The 20,102-nt window shown below is 41.6% G+C and overlaps 1 protein-coding gene across 1 annotated transcript in view; it reads left to right on the top strand.

Annotated features, from left to right (window-relative positions):
- Nucleotides 1–9,961, top strand: part of npc1l1 (NPC1-like 1) — a 28,276-nt gene extending 18,315 nt beyond the window's left edge. Inside the window, exons 16-19 of the mRNA XM_060931014.1 lie at nucleotides 3,442–3,673; nucleotides 5,498–5,611; nucleotides 5,834–5,996; nucleotides 9,786–9,961. Of these exons, the coding sequence (XP_060786997.1) occupies nucleotides 3,442–3,673; nucleotides 5,498–5,611; nucleotides 5,834–5,996; nucleotides 9,786–9,961 (685 nt within the window). The remainder of the gene's footprint in view (nucleotides 1–3,441; nucleotides 3,674–5,497; nucleotides 5,612–5,833; nucleotides 5,997–9,785) is intronic.
- Nucleotides 9,962–20,102: the final 10,141 nt, after the last annotated feature.

Genomic DNA, 20,102 nt, shown 5'->3' with positions numbered 1-20,102 from the left:
GACACATCCACAAAAAAAACCCCCCTGCAAGTTAATCAAAAGAATTTTAATTTTGATCCAGTTTGCCATTTTGATAACGCACGTCTAGTCAGCGGGAAAACACTGGGAGTGATGTCATTGGAGTGAAATATTTTACATACAGGACAGTTTTTCCATGGAATAAAAACATGTTCTATTCCCTTCTAGCGGGTTTCATTCATTTGGTTTGATAGCATGCAATATTGTTAGCATATCGCTTATCCTATGTGTATTACGTCACTCTACCCAATGGAGAACGAACATTGAATATGGTTTACGATATCGCATGGTTGTCAAGACAACATGACGTCACACGTCGGAGACGTAAAACTTCTGCAGTAGCAAGCGACTGTGATGATTTGTAAACAAGCATGGCTGCTAGGTTTGCTTTGTCAAACATGGAAGATTTTGAGAGAATTTTGAAAGAGAAAGATGCGTTGAACACCCAAAAGGAATGTATAATAATAATAATAATAATAATAATAATAATAATAATATTGGCTGGCGTTTTTATCGTGGTATATCAGATACCGTATATTCCATTCAGCTACTCGTTTTCGACTTGTTCAGTATCATGTTAGCTGAGTGGAATATATCTGATATACCACTCAACGCCAGCCAATGTTATTTAAATATGTGACTCAGATCCGCAATGTATTTCGTATGAAAAATGCAAGTTTTTCAACACGAGAAGATAAACTTCATATCTTCAAGCCAATGTGTGATTTTCTTTTTATTATATCGACACATTCACAAACAAAAAGTACCCAAATTTATCAAAACAATTCACTGATTTCCTCATGAGTGACATACAGAGCTTTAAGTCACGGTTTTGGTTCACCATGTCCCGGATGGAGCTCGTTTGAAAAATACGAGTGGCATATTTCCCAGTAAAACACTCATCTCATCTCATCTCATCTCATTATCTCTCGCCGCTTTATCCTTTTACAGGGTCGCAGGCAAGCTGGAGCCTATCCCAGCTGACTACGGGCGAAAGGCGGGGTACACCCCGGACAAGTCGCCAGGTCATCACAGGGCTGACACATAGACACAGACAACCATTCACACTCACATTCACACCTACGGTCAATTTAGAGTCACCAGTTAACCTAACCTGCATGTCTTTGGACTGTGGGGGAAACCGGAGCACCCGGAGGAAACCCACGCGGACACGGGGAGAACATGCAAACTCCGCACAGAAAGGCCCTCGCCGGCCCCGGGGCTCGAACCCGGACCTTCTTGCTGTGAGGTGACAGCGCTAACCACTACACCACCGTGCCGCCCCAGTAAAACACTCATGTCCATATAATATAATGTATTAGAGTCAGTGCATTAATATAAACCTATGATTGTTAGAGCTCCTGGTAGAGAAGATTAATCAGCATCTTCTGACCAATCAAGAATTCAACATCGGTGTGGTCATAGGCTATTTATTGTTTATTTTACTAGCTGGAAACAAATTTAAAAACTGTGTTGAACATGATTCTGGAACGCTACCGCCCCCTATTGGCAACACCCTTTTTTCTATATGAAATGACAAGAATCATTTGAAACAAAACGTTTAGGAAACGCTTGTTTCTTTCGACGTGTCTTAGGCAATGAAAAGTAGTACCTTCAAATGTGTAAATATTGTGTGCTACATTTTGACGATCTACAGTGGGGAAAACAAGTATTTGATCCCTTGCTGATTTTGTTGGTTTACCCACTAAGAAAGACTTGATCAGTCTGTAATTTTAATGGTAGGTGTATTCTAACATGTGGAGACAGAATATCAAAAAGAAAATCCAGAAAATAACTTTTAAATATCTATATTAATTTATTTGTATTTTATTGAGAAAAAGAAGTATTTGATCCCCTAGTAACCATCAAGAGTTCTTGTTAATACAGACAAGTTAGACTCTCCAAATTACCTTGTCACCTAAATTGAAGACACCTGATACCACTAATGACTTGTATAAAAGCCACCTGGCCACAGAATTAATCAGTTTGTCAGACTCCAAACTCTTCAACATGGGAAAGACTAAAGAGCTTTCTGTGGATTTAAGGGAGAAGATTGTAGACCTGCACAAGACCGGTATGGGCTACAAAACCATTAGCAAGAAGCTGGGCGTTAAGGTGACAACTGTTGGTACAATTGTGCGCAAGTACAAGACTCACAACATGATCATCAATCGACCTAGGTCTGGGGCTCCAAACAAGATCTCACCTCGTGGGGTTTCCAGGATCATGAGAACGGTGAGAAATAGACCTAATACAACACGGGCAGAGTTAGTGGATGATCTTAAAGCAGCTGGGATCACAGTCACCAAGCAAACAGTTGGTAACACTTTACACCGCAATGGTCTAACATCTTGCAGTGCTCGCAAAGTACCCCTGCTTAAGAAAGCACATGTGCAGGCCCCCCTGAACTTTGCCAATGAACATCTGAATGACTTGGAGAGTGACTGGGAGAAGGTGTTATGGTCAGATGAGACAAAAATTGAGCTCTTTGGCATCAATTCAACCCGTCGTGTCTGGAGGGAGAGACATGCTGCTTATGACCCCAAGGACACCATCCCCACTGTCAAGCATGGAGGTGGTAACATTATGCTTTGGGGGTGTTTTTCTGCACAGGGCACAGGGCTACTTCACTGTATCAATGGGAGGATGGACGGAGCCATGTACCATAAAATCCTAAGTGAAAACCTCCTTCCCTCTGCCAGGAAGCTTAAAATGGGTCGTGGATGGGTCTTCCAGCAGGATAATGACCCAAAGCATACAGCCAAGGCAACCAAGGAATGGCTGAAGAAGAAACATATCAAGGTCATGGAGTGGCCCAGCCAGTCTCCGGACCTGAATCCTATAGAAAATCTATGGAGAGAGCTGAAGCTCAGAGTTGCCAAGCGACAGCCATGGAATCTTGATGATTTAGAGGTCATTTGCAAAGAAGAATGGACCAAAATTCCTCCTAATATGTGCAGAAACCTGGTCATCAACTACAAAAAACGTCTGACCTCTGTGCTTGCTAATAAGGGGTTTGCCACAAAGTACTAAGTCCTTTTGGCAAGAGGGTTCAAATACTTATTTTCCTCAATAAAATGCAAATAAATTAATACAAATTCTTTAAAGTCGATTTCTTGATTTTCTTTGTGATATTCTGTCTCAGCATGTTAGACTACACCTACCATTAATATTACAGACTGATCGAGTCTTTATTAGTGGCCAAACCAACAAAATTAGCAAGGGATCAAATACTTGTTTTCCCCACTGTAGTTGTTTGTCTTTTAATATGGTCAACAATTCACACTGTGTGACAATGTCAATGCAATATACCAATTTGTCTCCGTTTAGACTCAATCATTATGAATGATCATGATGTAATAGTCATGGACTGAGATAATTGGTTGTGTATAACATGATTCATGCTCTCCATCTCCTCTGCAGCGTGACGTACGTGTACTATGAACAGTACACTAGCATTGTCTTTGAGGGCCTGGTGAACCTGTCGCTCTGTTTGTTACCCACCTTCGTGGTGTGCTGCATCCTGCTCGGCATGGACCTGCGCTCGGGTCTTCTCAACCTCCTCACCATAGTGATGATCACCGTGGATACAGTGGGGGTCATGACACTGTGGAACATCGACTACAATGCCGTGTCGCTAATCAACCTCGTCACGGTGAGTGAAAAGGAATTAAAGGCTTTGTAACAGGTTTATACCACACAGTATCAAGTACAGCAAATTTGGGATGTATTACGTGAGGAATAAAACACTGGGGGGCGGGGGGGGTTATAGGGAAAAAATCAAAGACAGGGTGCTGCCATACAGACTGACGCAAAGCAGATTTAATGTGACAACAGAGTTAATTACTTTCCCATAACAGCATGTCCTGAAGTGTTTTATCTCTCTTATACTACAGCAATTTAATCAATGCTTAATTTTTTTTCCGAACTGTAAAAATATGCAACATAATTTAGCTCCTGTTATCATCTATGTAATAAAACAAAGAAAAAAACGTAGCTTGTGATGATACCTAGAAACTTGAAATTGACAAGCCATCCATTTTGAAGACATTTTTACACTGAATCACCATAGCAACAATCATACATTGTTCTTTGTTACATAACTGTTGATGTACGGTATCAGCCTTATATTATGTAGATTGTCCACCATACAATTCCCTGCGAATGTGTTGTCATGAATATAATGCACTATTTTAATCGTTTATAATGAACTATTAAAGATAGACTGCCTTTCCGATTTTCAAGTGTAGGTCATAAAAAGAATTTTCCCGACACCTAATTATTTTTGTTTAGTGGAGCGAAAGCTACTGAACTCGAATCACAGACTTCCAATTTTATTAGTTAAAAAAAAAAAATAGAACAATTAATGAATTTAGATCCACGTGGCCTGAAATTCTCTGCTATTTTTTCCTGCTTCACCATGACCCAATACAAGATACTACATCATGCATTATGTGGTGGGCTTTCCCTGATCGTGCAAGGCATTGTGGGATACAAATTTGAAACAGGAGAGAAAAATGGAGGACGTGAGTGTGCGAATGAAATGTGAAAGACCGACTACAGTAACGGAAAGAAAGTGAGAAGAAAAGACGTTATATTTGTGAAAGAAAGGAAACGCAGGACCAAACTAATAAATATCGGCGCTCAGCGAGCACCTCGGTATGATCAGCTGTTCGTTTAGCGACAGATTGATGGAACTGTCAGTGCACGCTCAAAGGTAAACCTGCGCATGCGCACACACACACGAACTTCCTCTGTCTGCTTGACTGCACGAAGCAAGCGATTTCATGCACATTTGTTTTACTCCCTTCAAATTAAATAACTTCCCAGCCACAGAACAGCCTGATATATATATATATATATATATATATATATATATATATATATATATATATATATATTAGAGAAATAAACATATATCCCAATGACCAAATTTCAGAGTGAACTAAATTTCATCAATTTTATGAAATCGAAAGGCCGTCTACTTTTCATATAATGCTCATCAATTCAGATGCTAATTAATTTAATGCTCAAGTTCTATCATCTATCATAACATATTAGAAGTAGTACATTATCATGTGAATGACAGCTGATGTTTCAGATCATCAGAGCTGCTGCTGTTGTAAAAAAAAAAATAATCAATGCATTCTGACTCATCACGTTTGAGAAATTGAACAACACTGTGGTATAAAAGTATAATTTAAATATAGCTATAGATTATATTTAACACTATATATTAGGCCCAAGACCCTGATAATGAGCTGTCCTGGAGGATGATGGGAGTTTTTCCTTGCCACCGTCGCCACAGGCGTGCTCATTGGGGATAGATTAGGGATAAAATTAGCTCATATTTTAAGTTGTTCAAATTCTGTCAAGCTGCTTTGCGACAATGTTTATTGTTAAAAGCGCTATACAAATAAACTTGACTTGGCTTGTCATAACTTGTCCGTCATGGTGTCTTCTGTCTCTCTTTCTCCAGGCTGTGGGGATTTCAGTGGAGTTTGTGTCTCATCTAACACGCTCCTTCGCCCTGAGCACTTTGCCTACTAAGGTGGAAAGAGCCAAAGATGCTACGGTGAAGATGGGCAGTGCGGTAAGTGCTTCAGTTACCTATACCAGGAATAAGTTTAGAGCTAGAGCTATGGTTCTCAGTGTCCAAAACCGTTGGTAACAGTGCTAATCTGTTGCTTGAAGATGGTGCTCCTAATATTCTTAAAGCACTTTCTATTAATAGCTGCCAAAAGCAGGATTCTTCCCATTATATGTGTGTGATGGTGCTTTCACTGAGTCATGTACCGTGTGTCGTGTCTGACAGGTGTTTGCTGGTGTCGCTATGACTAACCTGCCTGGAATTATCGTGCTGGCATTCGCTAAAGCTCAGCTCATTCAGATCTTCTTCTTCCGGCTGAATCTGATCATCACGCTGCTGGGACTGGCACACGGCCTCATCTTCCTGCCTGTGTTGCTCAGCTTCTTCGGTATGACAATCTCTCTCTCTCTCTCTCTCTCTCTCTCTCTCTCTCTGTGCGCTCTCTCTCTCTCTCTCTCTCTATGTGTGCGCTCTCTCTCTCTCTCTCTCTCTCTCTCTCTCTATGTGCCCCCTCTCTCTCTCTCACTCTGTGCACTCTCTCTCTCACTCTGTGCACTCTCTCTCTCACTCACTCTGTGCACTCTCTCTCTCACTCACTCTGTGCACTCTCTCTCACTCTGTGCACACTCTCACTCTGTGCACTCTCTCTCTCTCACTCTGTGCACTCTCTCTCTCTCTCACTCTGTGCACTCTCTCTCTCTCACTCTGTGCACTCTCTCTCTCTCACTCTGTGCACTCTCTCTCACTCTGTGCACTCTCTCACTCTGTGCACTCTCACTCTGTGCACTCTCACTCTGTGCACTCTCTCTCACTCACTCTGTGCACTCTCTCTCACTCACTCTGTGCACTCTCTCTCACTCACTCTGTGCACTCTCTCTCACTCACTCTGCACTCTCTCTCTCACTCTGTGCTCTCTCTCTCTCACTCTGTGCACTCTCTCTCTCACTCTGTGCACTCTCTCTCTCACTCTGTGCACTCTCTCTCTCACTCTGTGCACTCTCTCTCACTCTGTCCACTCTCTCTCTCTCTCTCTCTCTCTCTCTCTCTCACTCTGTCCACTCTCTCTCTCTCTCTCTCACTCTGTGCACTCTCTCTCTCACTCTGTGCACTCTCTCTCACTCTGTGCACTCTCTCACTCTCACTCTGTGCACTCTCTCTCTCTCTCTCTCACTCTGTGCACTCTCTCACTCTGTGCACTCTCTCTGTCTCACTCTGTGCACTCTCTCTCTCTCACTCTGTGCACTCTCTCTCTCACTCTCACTCTGTGCACTCTCTCTCTCTCTCTCTCTCTCTCTCTCTCTCTCTCTCTCTCTCTCTCTCTCTCTCTCTCTCACTCTGTGCACTCTCTCTCACTCTGTGCACTCTCTCTCTCACTCTGTGCACTCTCTCTCACTCTGTGCACTCTCTCTCTCACTCTGTGCACTCTCTCTCTCACTCTGTGCACTCTCTCTCACTCTGTGCACTCTCTCTCTCACTCTGTGCACTCTCTCTCTCACTCTGTGCACTCTCTCTCTCACTCTCACTCTGTGCACTCTCTCTCTCTCCCACTCTGTGCTCTCTCTCTCTCTCTCTCTCTCTCTCTCTCACTCTCTCAATCTGTGCACTCTCTATCTCTGTGCACTCTCTCTCACTCACTCTGTGCACTCTCTCTCTCTCAATCTGTGCTCTCTCTCTCTCTCACTCTGCACTCTCTCTCTCTCACTCTGTGCTCTCTCTCTCACTCTGTGCACTCTCTCTCTCACTCTGTGCACTCTCTCACTCTGTGCACTCTCTCTCTCTGTGCACTCTCTCTCTCTCTCACTCTGTGCACTCTCTCTCACTCTCTCTCTCTCTGTGCTCTCTCTCTCTGTGTGCTCTCTCTCCCTCTCTCTCTGTGTGCTCTCTCTTGCACTCTCTCTCTCTCTCTCTCTCTCTCTCTCTCTCTCTGTGTGCATTCTCTTTCTGTGCTCTCTCTCTCTCTGTGTGCTCTCTCTCTCTCTCGCTCTCTCTCTGTGTGCTCTCTATCTGTGCTCTCTCTCGCTGTCTCTCTCTGTGCTCTCTCTCTCTCTGGCTCTCTCTCTGTGCTCTCTCTGTGCTCTCTCTCTCTCTCTGTGCTCTCTCTCTGTGCTCTCTCTGTGCTCTCTCTCTCTCTCTGTGCTCTCTCTCTCTGTGTGCTCTCTTTCTGTGCTCTCTCTCTCTGTGTGTGCTCACTCTCCCTCTCTCTCTGTGTGTGCTCTCTCTCGCTCTCTCTCTCTCTCTCTCTCTCTCTCTCTCTCTCTCTCTCTCTCTCTGTGTGATGATATTACTAGTATGGTGGTAAAGCTAATCTGTTGTACCATAACACTACCAATTAAAGTCAACTTTTCTGCTATATCTTTAATCAAAGTCTATCCATAAGTATTCAACCCCCCCACACACACACATTTGGAATCACAATTGACTTAATTAAGATTTTTACATTTGAGGGTGCAAATCTATTTTATTGTGACACAAAAGTTAATTAAGCAAGAAAAAAAATCCAAAAGATTTTTGGTTACATGAATATTTACACCCTGGGAGCACAATTACCGCTATAAGTCTCCTGGGATACGTCACTATCAGCTATAAACATTTGGATATTGATTTTTTTTTTTTTGCTCTTTTTATACCCCCGCTCTGAAGGAGGGGGGTATACTGGTTTACCTCTGTCCGTCCATATCTCTGTCCATCCGAAACACCCTTTTTCTCAGCAACCACAAATCATAACCACTTGGTACTTGGTACCAAACTTCAGCTTGGGGTTCTATACCGTGTATACCGTTTTCAGGTCTGTCGCATGTCAACTTCCTGTTTACCGACTGAATGTATTTACGAAACATATATAGCGTGGATTTACAAAAATTTTGTAACATTTTTCTCAGCAACTACAATCACAACTGCTTGATATTTGGTACCGAGCTTCAGCTTGGGGTTCTATACAGTGTATACCGTTTTCAGGTCTGTTGCACATCGACTTCCTGTTTACCGACTGAATGTATTTACAAAACATATAGCGTGGATTTTGACGCTATTTCAAAAAGCAAAATGCAATTTCAAAATGACAGTTTCCCAGGATGCTGTTTGAAATCCCTGGCGAGAGACACTGCTCTTTACTTTATTGTTTCAGGGTTCATTATTTGTTGAAGTCAACATTCATAATAAGTGTCCTATTCCTTCGATTGCTTGCATTCTGATATAAGAGAGCGGGGGGATATGTAAGTGAGCAGTAGCTCACAGTTGATCTTGTTTTTTTTTTGTAAATTTGCTCAAAATCTGTCAGACTGGATGGAGACTGTAGGAAAGATTGGGGTATGGGCTTTGCAGTGTTGCTTTGACAGAATGCTCAGAGTCATCATCCTGTTGGAAGGTGAACCTCTGCTCCAACGTCTCCATCGCTTTCACAGTGAGAACACCACCATGCTTCACAGTGTTCTCAATGTTATGAGCATAGCACTTTGTTCCAAGGCCAAAAATGTTCAGTTTTGATGTCATTAGACCAGAGAATGTTTTTGTACATATTTACTGGGTCTCCAAAACAGTATCTCATCTCATCTCATTATCTCTAGCTGCTTTATCCTGTTCTACAGGGTCGCAGGTAAGCTGGAGCCTATCCCAGCTGACTACGGGCAAAAGGCGGGGTACACCCTGGACAAGTCGCCAGGTCATCACAGGGCTGACACATAGATACAGACAACCATTCACACTCACATTCACACCTACGCTCAATTTAGAGTCACCAGTTAACCTAACCTGCATGTCTTTGGACTGTGGGGGAAACCGGAGCACCTGGAGGAAACCCACGCGGACACGGGGAGAACATGAAAACTCCACACAGAAAGGCCCTCGCCGGCCACGGGGCTCGAACCCGGACCTTCTTGCTGTGAGGCGACAGCGCTAACCACTACACCACCGTGCCACCCAAAACAGTATTTGATATGTTTTTTTTTTTTAAATATTTTTTTTTTGGAATCTACATTGATCCCCGCAGTTCAATATTATGGGATACTTTGTGTAGATTCATGACATATAATCCCACTTGTGTCCATTACCAAGTTGCCTGACTACCATATATAGGAAAAGCTCAAGGGGGTGAATACTTATGCAAGCCTCTGTATAACTAAATGGACCCTCTCTGTAAATACCAGATCTTCAGTGAAACCTCTGTTGCATTTTTCTTCAGGTCCATCCGTAAACAAGGCTGTGCTGCTGGACCTACAGCGTAAAAAAGCCAGAGAGATGGAGCAGCACAACACAGTAGTTTACAACAACGATGGCTTTGAAAACAACGAGAATCACATTGGTTCAGAGCCCAACATCACAAGGCTGCCCAACGCTGCTCCAGCAGGGTCAGAATAGATGGAGTAGGAGATGATACCAGAATGATGGCACCAACCATATCCAGACCAACACTTGTCTATATTTCTGAGATGACTGAACTATTCTGCTGCTCATCCTCCTGCTTTGAGATTATTGGCAGAGAGAGAAAAGGATGGTTTATTAGCAATACAACAGTCAGTATACACATTAGTGTAATATATGGGTCAGGAGAACTGCTTTATAGCGATAAAGCTTTTTTTAACCTCAGCAACATAATTGTGTGTTTTACGTGCTCTAACATGTATTCATGAAGCAGAAACTGGTGATGGAACTATTGCTTGATCGTACAAGTTCGATTTCCATATCACAACACCTCCTGAGCATACTTTTTATATACAGTATTAATTTGGAAACGAACCATCAGAAGTAGTCACACAGTCAAGATATGATGCATTCGGCTTAAGATGAACATATAGCTAATATTCCATAAAAGGTTGACACCAAATCCAGTCTTTGGCTAATTACAAATATTCAAAAAGAGTGTCCGATTGTTAGCACCTAGTAACTTCTTTTGGTCATTTCGACACAAAAACAAAAGGAGCTCTGGACCTTAAAGGACTGAAAAATATATATTATCAAGTTAGAACAATTAAATACTGTATAGCTTTTAATAACATTATTCTGCGACATGGTTTCTAAAACTAATCACCGGCGACTTGACTTGATAAATATAGATGCTAGTTAGATAAATATTACTAATAAAAGCAGATAGTGCTAGTTAACAAAACAGATGGAAACATAGATGCACTAGCAATGCTGACAAAGCTATGAGTTAAAGGGGAACTGAAGTCATTTTTAAACTTGCTTTATTTCTTAATTAACGTGTTATTCAATTCCATTTTCGGTTTTAGTAACCTTATATCATGATTCGTATTGGCAACTAACTGCAATTAAATATTATACTTATCAACCTATTCGGTTTTTAGCCATGTTGAATTTAGTTTGTTTGGTCCACGGCAGGCGTCGCTTATTTGCGTGATTTTCACGAGACTTGTGTGAGACTTCGAAACATGAAGTGTCAGCGCCGCCATTTTGAAAACTATTTTCCAAACAAAATATTGCACAAAAACGAGTTAAATTGACGATTACTGCCTACTTTTTTCAAATTTTCCTGATTGCTATCAAAACAAACAAAACTTCCGGCTTGATTACATCAGCATTCGAAAGAGGGCGTGCGCGTCTTTTGAAAACGTTGGCAGATGTTGGTCACTTTGATTTCCGCTGTATGTTTTACTTCCGTCCTACGATGTCTCGCACAGGTCTCAACGAATCTCGTTTACGGCCGTTGCTTTGACATATGGACTGATATATTACATAGCATATGTCAAACACTTGCTATAGCAGCGACAAAATAGCGATCAAAAATGCATTCCTATATTTAATAAAATGAGATAAATAGAATTTTGATTTTAAAAAATTTGCCTTCGGTTCTCCTTTAAACAAACTAGCTAATAGTTTTGATAGCAATGCTAGTGCTTCTAAATTTCCTTTTCTTTCCAGCTAAGCACTGAGACAAGCCATCAACTTTTGAACATTTCAGTGCATATATATATTACATATCAGATGTTTAATCTGCAACCTACATGATTTAAGAATTAGTTGTTAAATATAGATGCTAATTTTTTTAAACATAGCTGGAAACAGATGCACTAACAAAACTATTAGCTAAACTAATTAGCGGAGAGCTTTATTAGCTATAGTAGTGCATCAGTGTTTCTATTACCTAAACACTGAGACAAATTTCAATATTTTTAAATACATATGAGAAGATCAACCTGGAAAAATCTTCCAGTAACTCTGATCCTGCCTTCAGAGTCATGCTAGACGACTGGTAATTAGCTAAAATAGCTAATCTAATCTAAAAACAACTACCTGCTATGCACCAAAGCAATTTTCTCCATGGATTAATGGTATATATTAGTGTCAATAAGAATAAGAATATAGTGTGAATTGACTACTCACTTAACTCCCTATGCATAATTCTATTTATGAAAGAACTCATTTGTTAGACCAAGACGCACTGCAAACATACTGCGCCACCTCGAAGAGCCTTAACATAGGCTTCATAACAGTCTTACGCCGCTGTGACGCTGTTAACAGGCTGTTAACGTCTTCTTGAATGTTGAATCTTGTCTTCTCGTGTAAGCCTGCACTCACACTTCATGATAGTCTGATATGAAAATCTGATGAAGTGCGTGAGATAGAAATTACTTTAGAATTTTCACCTTTTTTACACATATTTTCATTTTTGTTCATTGTACTGTATTTTATTTCATTCCGTTTCATTTGCACATAATGTCTTTTTGTTGAAACACGACTGCTGCCATACACTCCAGTGAAAAGTGCCTGCTGTTTGTGTCATGGAATAGATTATCGCAATGAGAAATGCACTCTGGATATTTGTACGTCTGTGTGTGCGTGTGGAAAATCATCAAACTGCTGATTTAATGATACCATTAAGAAAGAGTCGTTAAGAAAGAGAGCCAGTAAATGACATAACAGGATTGGACCAGTTGTGGAAGTGGGATTGTGAAATAGCTGTTAGCTCTTTGCACCAAGTTTATCAAGGTGAACTGTAAGCTCACAAATCTATGCACCTTGCATTTTTTAATATCGAGGTAAATACTACTACTACTACTACTACTACTAATAATAATAATAATAAACTACAGTTGAAAGTTATGTGTTGCACACATCTAAATATGAGGAAGTGAAATTTATAGGTGAGCGCTCTTTAAACAGGAGACAAGATATTTGTTTGGACCACCAACATCCAACCCAATGCTGAATTTGTTTTGATTTTATTTATTTTTTTTTAATTTCACATTGTCAACACAAGTTGAAATGAACGGATCAATTTACGATTATCCAATCATTAATTTAACCAAATTATTCACATCAGCATGAATCATTTAATATGACCAACGGGCAGGTATTAAATTTGTGGAAGCCTGTTTCTGCCATATGAAGAGTGGAAAAAACTATTGGTTAATAATAAGTCTCATCTCATCTCATCTCATCTCATTATCTCTAGCCGCTTTATCCCTCTACAGGGTCGCAGGCAAGCTGGAGCCTATCCCAGCTGACTACAGGCGAAAGGCGGGGTACACCCTGGACAAGTCGCCAGGTCATCACAGGGCTTAATAATAAGTCTTGCTATCTTAAGCCTTAGATATCTTTATGTAACATGCAGGATATAAGTGCGTATAATCAGCATTGACCTGACTGAATCTAATCCAGAAATCATTGTCAGTAGATGGTGCCACAGCAGAGGTGGGAAACGTTATACAATGGTAAACCATAATCCAGTTGCAGATAGAAGTTAAAAAAAAAAAAATAGGAACAAGTAACCCAGACTTGGACCTAAAATTACAAAAACACGCAATAAGACTTGGCAATGATACAAAGTTACAGCAGGGTATATACCAGTACAGTACTGTGCAAAAGTCTTAGGCACCCTGGATATAAAAAGTGTACACACTCCGTTAAAATGATAGGTTTTTCTGATGTAAAAAAATGAGACCATGATAAATAATTTCAAAACTTTTCCCACCTTTAATGTGACCTATAACCTCATCTCATCTCATTATCTCTAGCCGCTTTATCCTGTTCTACAGGGTCACAGGCAAGCTGGAGCCTATCCCAGCTGACTATGGGCGAAAGGCAGGCTACACCCTGGACAAGTCGCCAGGTTATCACAGGGCTGACGCATAGACACAGACAACCATTCACACTCGCATGCACACCTACGGTCAATTTAGAGTCACCAGTTAACCTAACCTGCATGTCTTTGGACTGTGGGGGAAACCGGAGCACCCAGAGGAAACCCACGCGGACATGGGGAGAACATGCAAACGTCACACAGAAAGTTCCCTCGCCGGCCATGGGGCTCGAACCCGGACCTTCTTGCTGTGAGGCGACAGCACTAACCACTACACCACCGTGCCGCCCACCTATAACCTGTACAACTCAATTGAAAAACAAAAAAATCTGTTAGGGGGAAAAACATAAAAACTAAAAAATGTCCAATAAGCTGGTTGCATAAGCGTGCACACCCTTAAACTAATACTTTGTTGAAGCACCTTTTGATTTAATTACAGCATTCAGTCTTTTTGGGTTCACACCTGTCATCGATTCAAATGACTCTGATTAACCCCAAATAAAGTTCAGACATTTACTCAGTTGCATCCTCCAGCAAAAGCCAGGGTTCACAGAGAGCTTACAAAGCATCAACGGGATGTCGTTGTTGAAAGGTATCAGTCAGGAGAAGGGGACAAAAACATTTCCACGGCATTAGATATACCATGGAGCACAGTGAAGACTGGCATCAAGAAGTGGAGAAAATATGGGACAACAGTGACATTACCGAGAACTGGACGTCCCTCCAAAATTGATGAAAAGACAAGATGAAAACTGGTCAGGGAGGCTGCCAAGAGGCCTACAGCAACACTGAAGGAGCTGCAGGAATTTCTGGTAAGTATTGGTTGTGTACTACATGTGACAACAATCCCCCGTATTCTCCATATGTCTGGACTATGAGGTAGGGTCAAAGAAAAACATCCAGGCCCGGATAAATTTTGCAAAAAAATACATCAACTCTCCCAAAAGCATGTGGGAAAATGTGTTATGGTCTGATGAAACCAAGGTTGAACTTTTTGGCCACAATTTCAAAAGGTATGTTTGGTGCAAAAATTCTTTTTCAAGAATTCAGGAAAAAAGTTTAGCTAAAGTGTTTCCACAGTCTGGTGCCATCAGGTAAAAGGAAAAATTGCAATGTGTTGGCTGGCGGGCCGCCAATCACACATTCATACATCCTAAGACCCTGTTCACACCTGGCATTAGAAAGCATCTTCACACGCATCTCGAGTAACCACTTGTGATTGGAGCTCACTTCCTTGCTCTACGTATATGCATATAAACACGTACATCATTTCCGTTTGCGAAGACCAAATGCGTTGTTAATTTGCACAAGCTGCAGTAGCACAAATTGTTACTCTCACTCAGGATATTTCTACTCTATTCTTCTTTTCTTATTATTCTTATAATTATTCTCATTATTATTATTTTAGGAGACTATTTCTCCCTCAGTTTTCAACCAATCATCACCAAATTTCACATGAAGAATAACTCTGGGCTGAATTAAGTTGCTGTGACTTTTGGTGCTGATCTGGATCACCGACCAGAATGATCCATGAAAAAACAGGCTTTTTTTCGATCACTTATAACTCTGTCAATTTTCATGATTTTTTTCAACCAGTTTTTTTTTTATTTTTTATTTTGTTCAGGTCAGCTAGTGCAAATCACTGTGACTTTAGTCACAGTATCTATCTAGTTGTTGTTGTTCTTGGTGTTGTTTTAAACTGGCTGGCGGCAGCACTGCACTTCCCGTGCCTAGTCTACCAGAAATTAAAAGAATCAAATATCACCTTTAATAGTCACACTTTAATATAACGCTGTTGGTGTGTGAATGAGCACGTACTTCCACTTATATGGAGAACATCAGTCGAGTAGGTGGTCCTTAAATGCGGCCAAGAACGCATATGCATACACACTCCTTCATATAATGTTCACAGCCCAGACCGCCTCCGAATGTGGTCAAAGTGATTGGATCTCAATGCGTCTTTGGGACACATTTGACACCATTAGCACTTGTACTGAGAGCTGACCACTTGTGACCTCATCCCCCAGGACTCGTGTTAATGGCAGGTGTAAACAGCGCCGAAGAGAGAATCCGTAGGCCAATTTACATCTGTCCGCGAGCCGCGTCCCTGACCTGGACAAGCAATCAATTATTAAACACCATACAAACAAACAAGACGGCACGGTGGTGTAGTGGTTAGCGCTGTCACCTCACGGCGGGAAGGTCCGGGTTTGGGCCCCGTGGCCGGCGAGGGCCTTTCTGTGTGGAGTTTGCATGTTCTCCCCGTGTCCGCGTGGGTTTCCTCCGGGTGCTCCGGTTTCCCCCACAGTCCAAAGACATGCAGGTTAGGTTAACTGGTGACTCTAAATTGAGCGTAGGTGTGAATGTGAGTGTGAATGGTTGTCTGTGTCTATGTGTCAGCCCTGTGATGACCTGGCGACTTGTCCAGGGTGAACCCCGCCTTTCGCCCGTAGTCAGCTGGGATAGGCTCCAGCTTGCCTGCAACCCTGTAGAAGGATAAAGCGGCTAGAGATAATGAGATGAGACAAACAAACAAAAATAGTGCAACAAAGCAGTGGAAGGACAGGAGCTGAGACAGGCCTAAAACAATAGCATAAACTATCCGAGTGAGAGAATTCAGAATACAAAACAATCAGAATGTTGCTCAAAATTATTTTCAAACAGTTCAAAGGACGTACACTCACCGGCCACTTTATTAGTTACACCCATCCACCTGCTGTTTTATGCAGTTCTCTAATCAGCCAATCACAAGGCATCAAATCAAAATCATCTGTTAATGTTCACATTAAACATCAGAATGGGAAAAATTGTGATCTCAAAGTGTGACTTTCTTTCACTGTGGCATGGGTGTTGGTTTGAGCCAGATGGACTGGTTTGAGTATTTCAGAAACTGCTGATCTCCTGGGGTTTTCACATACAACAATATCTAGAGTTTACACAAACATAATGGTGCGAAAAACAAAAAAACGTTGAATGAGTGACAGTTCTGTGGGTGGAAACAAATGCCTTGTTGATAAGAGAGGTCAGAGGAAAATGGCCAGATTGGTTCGAGGTTTTTTGCCAGGAAGGATATAGTAACTCATAGCAACTCTTTACAACCGTGTTGAGCAGAAAAGCATCTCAGCGTGCAACAGCAGAAGAGCAGAAGTTCCATTCCTGTAGCCAAGAACAAGTTCTTATTAAAGTGGTCAGTGAGTGTGTAAACACGTGAAAAGGTTTTCATTTACATTTACCTTTTTAACGCTATGCACACACACACACACACACACACACACACACACACACACACACACACACACACACACACACACACACATCTTCACTCAATTATTTGGTGTTCTGATCATATTTGGAACAGTTTTTTGTCACCTTTAATCAGGTGTGTACTTGACATGGAAATAAGGTGTGATTTTCAAGGTTTCAGTTTGACTCTCGTTTACATATTGTTCACGCCCTCTATTTTGCATATGACATAATTAATGCAATTATTTTTTGTGCATAACCCACACCGCGCCCACTCGCCGCACACGATTTATCAGACTGTTCACACCTGTTTGAGCTTTTTATTTGGATGATGAGTAAAGGTGTAGTGTGATCCACACTTAATGAACTTTATTCAAGTTATTACAGGTTATTAAAAATAATCACAATTCATGTCTTCACGTTTTATCAGTCATGTGACGTGAATATACTTTAAAATTACACTAACATGGAATAAAATGCATTAAATTCAATCAAATAAAAAATGCAAAATGTTTTTATCAACCTCTCAGCACGTGTAAGGCAAACACACTTTGACCCATTGCTTTGAAAGATAACATATGCTCTCTCTCACTCTCTCTCTCACACACACACACACACACACACACACACACACACACACACACACACACACACACTGCCACTCTGTGTAGTGCAGAGTTCATACAGGCCAAAGGGGATGTTTCAGTGAAAATACCCCTGTGTTCTGATTCTGTTAAAAAAAAAAAAAACCTTGATGACTTCCCCTTGGTCAAATCCCAAATCCCATTTTATAACTTTCATCACTGCAGCTGAAATCTTACTCAAAAAGCAAGTGATGCCAGTTCCATTTTTTAAAAATTGCACATAAAGTGTTATTTATAGATTTTTATATGCAAACAGAAGCAGTTTTCAAAATACGCAATAACCAGTGCGAACTGGTTCTGATTAGTTCAAGGGCTAAAATCTAATATCTGTCAATAGCTTAAAAGCAAAACTATTAGGGTTGAGCAATGCGTTACATCACAAGAACTCATCGATAGCTTAATAAGAATAATGTAGGGCAAACTCTCTCTTTCTTTCTCTATAAAGGCAGATCAGTAGCTGTATTCATGGTTTCTAATGCTTTCAGTTCCATCCATCCATCCATCCATCCATCCATTATCTGTAGCTGCTTATCCTGTTCGACAGGGTCATGGGCAAGCTGGAGCCTATCCCAGCTGACTATGGGTGAGAGGCGGGGTACACCCTGGACAAGTCGCCAGGTCATCGCAGGGCTGACACACAGAGACAAACAACCATTCACACTCACTTTTTGTGTAATGTGCACTTTAACTGGACAATACGTGCTTAGTCTATCTACTAATCTTTAACTTCTCCTCCACAAATATAAAAAAAAAAGCTATAGTAAATAATCCACCTTGTTCATGTTCGTTCTATCTGCGACTGGATTTCACATGTGCCTGATGACATACACTATCTTGCCAAAAGTATTTGCTCACCTGCCTTGACTCACATATGAGCTTAAGTGACATCCCATTCCTAATCCATAGGGTTCAATATGACGTCGGTCCACCCTTTGCAGCTAGAACAGCTTCAACTCTTCTGGGAAGGCTGTCCACAAGGTTTAGGAGTGTGTTTATGGGAATTTTTGACCATTCTTCCAGAAGCGCATTTGCGAGGTCACACACTGATGTTGGACGAGAAGGCCTGGCTCTCAGTCTCCGCTCTAATTCATCCCAAAGCTGTTCTATCGGGTTGAGGTCAGGACTCTGTGCAGGCCAGTCAAGTTCATTCACACCAGACTCTGTCATCCATGTCTTTATGGACCTTGCTTTGTGCACTGGTGCACAGTCATGTTGGAAGAGGAAGGGGCCAGCTCCAAACTGTAAAAACAGTCTGGATGCCTAGGTGCTTGATTTTATACACCCGTGGCCATGGAAGTGATTGGAACACCTGATTCCGATAATTTGGATGGGTGAGCAAATACTTTTGGCAATATAGTGTATAAAAGATCAATGTAACCACCTGACATGACTTGACATGACATGACAGTTGCTGATAGTCTGTGTGAATCTACAGTCTGGGCTAGAAAGAAATCAGCCTTAGACTTGCTTCTTGCGTCTTTATACCTTTCTGTGTATTTTATACTTTCAAAACATTTATTTTGCTGTTCTGCAAAATTCCTCATCAATCCATTTAAAAACATTTGTTAACATCACATAATTTGATTTAGATGCCAAAAAATGCAAGCTTATACTGACATTTTGACCTTTTCGTACTTAGCCCTACTAGACCATTTATACCACTTACCCCTGCCAATAGCTGACTAGCTGATTAGCCAGATGCAGTAATTAAAATTCTAGTCTTGATCCATTGCCAAGGAAATCATTTAAAGGCATTGTTTTTGCTGCCAAGGGAAAGTCCATACAGGAAGTGTCCATGCTCTTCGACACTCTTCCTTTTGTGCAATCTGTCCCTTCATGTCAAGAGTAAACACTTCCGAGGAATTGCAGGGTAAATCAAGAAAGGTGTGATTTAAATGACTGAAATTTCCCTCAAAATAAGGAACAGTGTTTTTACAACATGTTAACAAATTTCATTTTAGTTCATCAAGTCCTTACATTTTTTTCCCCTTTCTTTCTTTCTTTCTTTCTTTCTTTTTTTTTTGGATCCCAGAGGCGGGCGGCACGGTGGTGTAGTGGTTAGCGCTGTCGCCTCACAGCAAGAAGGTCCAGGTTCGAGCCCCGTGGCTGGCAAAGGCCTTTCTGTGCGGAGTTTGCATGTTCTCCCCGTGTCCGTGTGGGTTTCCTCCGGGTGCTCTGGTTTCCCCCACAGTCCAAAGACATGCAGGTTAGGTTAACTGGTGACTCTAAATTGACCGTAGGTGTGAATGTGAATGGTTGTCTGTGTCTATGTGTCAGCCCTGTGATGACCTGGCGACTTGTCCAGGGTGTACCCCGCCTCTCGCCCATAGTCAGCTGGGATAGGCTCCAGCTTGCCTGCGATCCTGTAGAACAGGATAAAGCGGATAGAGATAATGAGGGGGCGACACGGTGGTGTAGTGGTTAGCGCTGTCGCCTCACAGCAAGAAGGTCCTGGGTTTGAGCCCCGGGGCCGGCGAGGGCCTTTCTGTGCGGAGTTTGCATGTTCTCCCCGTGTCCGCATGGGTTTCCTCCGGGTGCTCCGGTTTCCCCCACAGTCCAAAGACATGCAGGT

This window comes from Neoarius graeffei, chromosome 10, assembly GCF_027579695.1.
Source record: "Neoarius graeffei isolate fNeoGra1 chromosome 10, fNeoGra1.pri, whole genome shotgun sequence".
Lineage (NCBI taxonomy): Eukaryota > Metazoa > Chordata > Actinopteri > Siluriformes > Ariidae > Neoarius > Neoarius graeffei.
This window is presented reverse-complemented; position numbering and strand designations above follow the sequence as displayed.